This window comes from Penaeus vannamei, chromosome 10, assembly GCF_042767895.1.
Source record: "Penaeus vannamei isolate JL-2024 chromosome 10, ASM4276789v1, whole genome shotgun sequence".
Lineage (NCBI taxonomy): Eukaryota > Metazoa > Arthropoda > Malacostraca > Decapoda > Penaeidae > Penaeus > Penaeus vannamei.
The window spans coordinates 8327834-8332589 of record NC_091558.1 but is presented as its reverse complement, the minus strand read 5'-3'; the positions used below and the strand labels follow the sequence as shown (position 1 = coordinate 8332589).

General features: G+C 31.6%; 1 protein-coding gene across 2 annotated transcripts in view; it reads left to right on the top strand.

Annotated features, from left to right (window-relative positions):
• Window positions 1–4474, top strand: part of PolZ2 (DNA polymerase zeta subunit 2) — a 5812-nt gene extending 1338 nt beyond the window's left edge. For both annotated transcript variants that reach the window (XM_027354533.2, XM_027354532.2), the window contains exons 2-6: window positions 521–615; window positions 878–996; window positions 1536–1714; window positions 1930–2098; window positions 3056–4474. In XM_027354533.2, the coding sequence (XP_027210334.1) occupies window positions 573–615; window positions 878–996; window positions 1536–1714; window positions 1930–2098; window positions 3056–3199 (654 nt within the window). In that variant the 5' untranslated portion in view covers window positions 521–572 and the 3' untranslated portion in view covers window positions 3200–4474. The remainder of the gene's footprint in view (window positions 1–520; window positions 616–877; window positions 997–1535; window positions 1715–1929; window positions 2099–3055) is intronic.
• The last annotated feature ends 282 nt before the right edge of the window (window positions 4475–4756 follow it).

The following is a 4756-nucleotide window of genomic DNA, read 5'->3' as shown; positions in this document are numbered from 1 at the left end:
TGTGTGTGTGTGTGTGTGTGTGTGTGTGTGTGTGTGTGTGTGTGTGTGCGTGTGTGTGCGTGCGTGCGTGTCTATAGATAGATAGATAGATAGATAGATAGATAGATAGATAGATAGATAGATAGATAGATAGATAGATAGATAGATAGATAGATAGATATAGATATATATATATATATATATATATATATATATATATATATATATATATATATATATATATATATATATATATATATATATATATATATATATATATATATATATATATATATATATATATATATTTATATCTATATGTATATATGTATATATATATATATATATATATATATATATATATATATATATATATATATATATATATATATATATATATATGAATAAAAGTATAGAAAATACATTATTGCAAACAACAATTAATTGGTTTAAGATAATTGGGTGAGTCAAAATTATTAAAGAGGGCTTATTTAATCTTCCATTTTGGATTTACTACGTTTAAAAATAATTCAAAACACAGGTGCTGCTGACAGGGCATGTATGATTGAGCTCCAATAGATGGATTGCCCCAGATGTACGTGGTTGCTTCTCATTTCTCCACAATGGATTTCTCTGGCAAGTTTTGATGTTGATTTTTGTACAGATGATTTGTTTTAGACGAAAGTTGCCATCTCTTGTGCTGTAATTTTTTGTGAGATAAGACATATTTTGCTTATATATACACCGTTGTCATGTATTTCCATCATTAGATGGAATTTACCCTGTCTTGTACTATAATTTTTATTGAGATAAGACATATTTTGCATATATATTTACACTGTTGTATATTTCAGCCTGTGTTTTTTTTTTTTTTTTTAATGATACTCTCTCCTTCTAGTGTCATCGGACATAGTAGTAGAACTGCTGGAGGTAGCAATCAACTTGATTCTGTACACAAGGGAGATATATCCACAGTCTGTATTCCAGAGAAGAAAAAAATATAACATCCCAGTGCAGGTAAAATATTTTAGCTTTTGTTTAAGAATAAATGTAGGGGTTGTGCTGTTAGGTGTAGCTAGCATGCTGCTGTAAAAGGAAGTCTATATATAGGTAAGTAAATGAGATTTAGGCAACATAAAGGTTAATCCATTCCTTCCTTTTAGTTTGTTCCTCTTTGATTTGAAAAGATTAAGTTATATATATTTTTCAAACATGGTCTTTCCCCAGATAAGATATTGATTTGTTTCTTTATCATTTCTGGATCATCCCTAATAGGAAGTGAGGGCATTATTTACATGTATATGCATGTATATATGTGTGTGTGTATATATCTAGAGAATGTATAACTCTTGCTGTCATCATTCACAATGAAAGTTATTTCTCACAGATAACTCAAAAAAGAAGATTATTTGTGTGTTGCAATGAATAATTTTTCAGTGATTAATACATTTTGATCATAATTTTAACATTTATCAAGGTTCCTTGAAATATTTCAAGAGAATGCATAATTGATACTGAATAGCAAACTGTATTAACGTATATTTCTATATTCACAGATGTGTATCCATCCTGAACTGAGGACATATATTAGTGAGTGTGTGAGCTCAATTAGACCAGTATTAGAGAAAGGAGAAGTCGAAAAAGTAGTGGTAGTTGTCCTATCCTCGAAGGGAGTTCCTGTCGAAAAATTTGTCTTTGAGATTGTACAGCGGCCGATAAAACCTCATGACATCAGGTACTGGAGGGCTTCAGTTGCTGCTCCTCATTTTGTTTGTGTGGTGAATATTCTCTCTCTCTCCTCTCTCCTCTCTCCCCTCCTTGTTCTTCCTCTCTTCCCACTCCCCTGACCATCTCTCTATCTTAAGTATTTGCTATATTTCCCATTTCAATCAAAATATTAAATTCCTGAAGATCTGAAATACGGATGACTCATGATGTTTACCTCCACAGACAGGATCCCCAGCTGACTCGCATGGAAGAAGCTCTAAGAGCCTTTTGCCTCAAACTCAGTATCAGTGACTCCTTGCTTCAGCCTCTCCCCTCCGGCTGTTCCTTTGTCATGCAGATTCATGTTCCCGAGCATGTGCCAAATGCAATGAGTACTGATGAGCAGCATCAGGTAAGGGAGGCCCTTAGTATTCAATATGCTTTGTTTTGTGGGATACCGGATGTATACTGTAGCATGAATGATAGCTGTGGCTCTGTCTCCTTTTTTGGGGGGTGATTTTAGTGTTGTATAAGTTCTTTACATTTTGCATGTTATCTTTTGTGGTTGACAACTTTCTTTCTTGGAATATGGTTATATACTGTTTTTCTATTATCATTAACTTTGGATTTTTGGTTTCAAAGAGTAATTATTTGGTTTTGTCAATATGGACATTTCACTGCTAGGTAATGAATTATTATTAAGATTATTACTGTCATTATTGTTGTTATTATTATAATACCCTTTTTTTCAAATCCGTATGAAAGTTTGTGTGATTTTTGTAGGATATCTTACAATGTTGAGTGAAAGGCTGTTAACTTAAAATATAGTTATTTAGCAAATAAAAAAGTAAGATTTGAAGCTCATGAAAAATCATATACATACAGGATATCTTCTATGTTTACCTGAATCATAGAAGTTAATACATGAATTTTACCAAGTGCTCAATCATCAAGCAAGGTACAGCTTTTTTGCTTCATATGCACAAACTCCTCTTCTGTACTTCTTGTTCTAAAGATCATTAAAATTGCTTTTTAGTCAAGCACTTTTAAGGAGATATTTCAATATCCTTCATATTACTAAACATATAGTGTGAGTGTGTATGTAAATATGGCTAAAAAAATGTGGTTCACCCTTTTAGAAATGTATGATAAAAGAAAGACAGCTCAGAATTTTTGGAATGCTTTAATGATACTTTGAAATTTTCATGTTGTGTTATAGTGTTTCAGTAATCTCAGAATTATAAAAAATAAGGCTGAGAATGAGTATTTCATAGAGTTATGGCTGTCAAGGATTAGGTCAAAATTTGATCAGATTTACAAACCCTTTGCTTTGACTTTCATATTCTAACTTTCATGCTCTAACCCCAAGGAATTCCCCTGGGTTGAAGCCGAGAAGGAACAAGTGGAGGTTCCAGACTCACATATCGTCCCACTCAAGACCCTACAGACAGAGGTTTGCAAGATGCAGCTATATGTTGAAGAGAGTGGCAACAAAAACGGTTCATCTGAGTAAAAACAGAAAAAAAGACAATGTATTTTGCATCTTTCGGGCGATACGTATTTTAAGTCTGGGTGACTGGTTGATAGGCAATTTATCTTTTCTATTCATGCAATTTTGATTGTATTCTGTTCTAGGAATTACTAGATGACCCTAACCATGGAATGTCATAGAATCTTGGTGTGTTTTGGTTGTAAAAGTTCAGTTTATTGTATTATAGTCTGGTTTATTAGTAGTAAGCACATTTCATTCTTCTTATGTCCTGATTTGTTAGATATTTGTTTTGGATATTAGTAGAGTTGAATTAGTACCTGCTGTGTACTTAGGTTAGACAGGCTGTGATTTATTTATTTCATAATGAAGTGCCAGATACCAAACCCTCCGAGACTATTGCATTATCTTGAGAGTAATGCAAATAGTGTCCTTTCAGGATATATCATATATTCATATCAGTGTCTTTTGTAAAAGCATTAGAGAAAAACAGTATTGAAAATAAAAACTATACCTTTCTTATTTTTCCACAGTGAAGGGAAGTGAAGCTAAATATTTATGAATGTGAACTAAAGAACTACTTAACTTTTGTACACCCTACCCATGAATGAAGTATCCAGATATCAGTTGTTGTTGTTGTTGCGCTAATTTAGACCTCATCAGGGATCACAGCATTGCTGGAAATTCAAACACTATATACTGTTATAATATGTATGAATTAAACATTATAGTTTTAATTTTTTTTTTTTATAAATTAAAAGGTTGTGGCTTGGAAGAAAGTACTTGAAATAGAATTAGATTATTTCTAGTTTTTCTTTTTTATAGCTTTCCTTATTCTAAAAAGAGAATGATGATACTTTAAAAAAGAAAAAGTAGTAATGATTTTGTACAATTAGATGTAAATATTGAAGCTGTAAACCTTATTTGTAGCAGAACTCATTAATGCTACATCTGATATTTTGTGTATTTGAAATAAGCTAACTGCTCAAGTTATACCTGTTGACTTTATCAGAATAGTTTCTGTTTTTGTGTTATAAGAGACTGATTTTGATGAGATTTCTGTGTTCAAGAAGAATGCTTCTAAATGTTTGAGAAATGTGGTTACACTGACAGGGTTTGTTGTTTTGCCATAAAACACGTTTCTTAATAGGGAAATATGAATTGTCTTTGGTCAGCCTGCTGCATCAAGGTGTATGTAATAGGGTTAACAAAGTGTATGATAATATTTTGCAGAATTTTGTACCTTACAGATGTTTTTGTATGATAGATATAATGTACAAAATAAAATTATCACTATTGTACGCTGTTTTTGAAGTAGATCATCCAGAAAGACAAAAGTTGAATTTTCTTGGAATATAAAGACCATATCAAAAGGAAATATTTATTATTGAAAGAGGTTTATATCAACAACAAACACACAAGATAGAGCCCACAAAATTATTACCATGCCATAGGCCTTTCATAATGTATCTAGTTATATCATTTTAAACTAAGAAGGCACACATCTTAAGTACCTCATATACATACATGTATTTAGGTGATCATATATGGTCACTTGCCTGAGCAGACAGGAGAATTAAA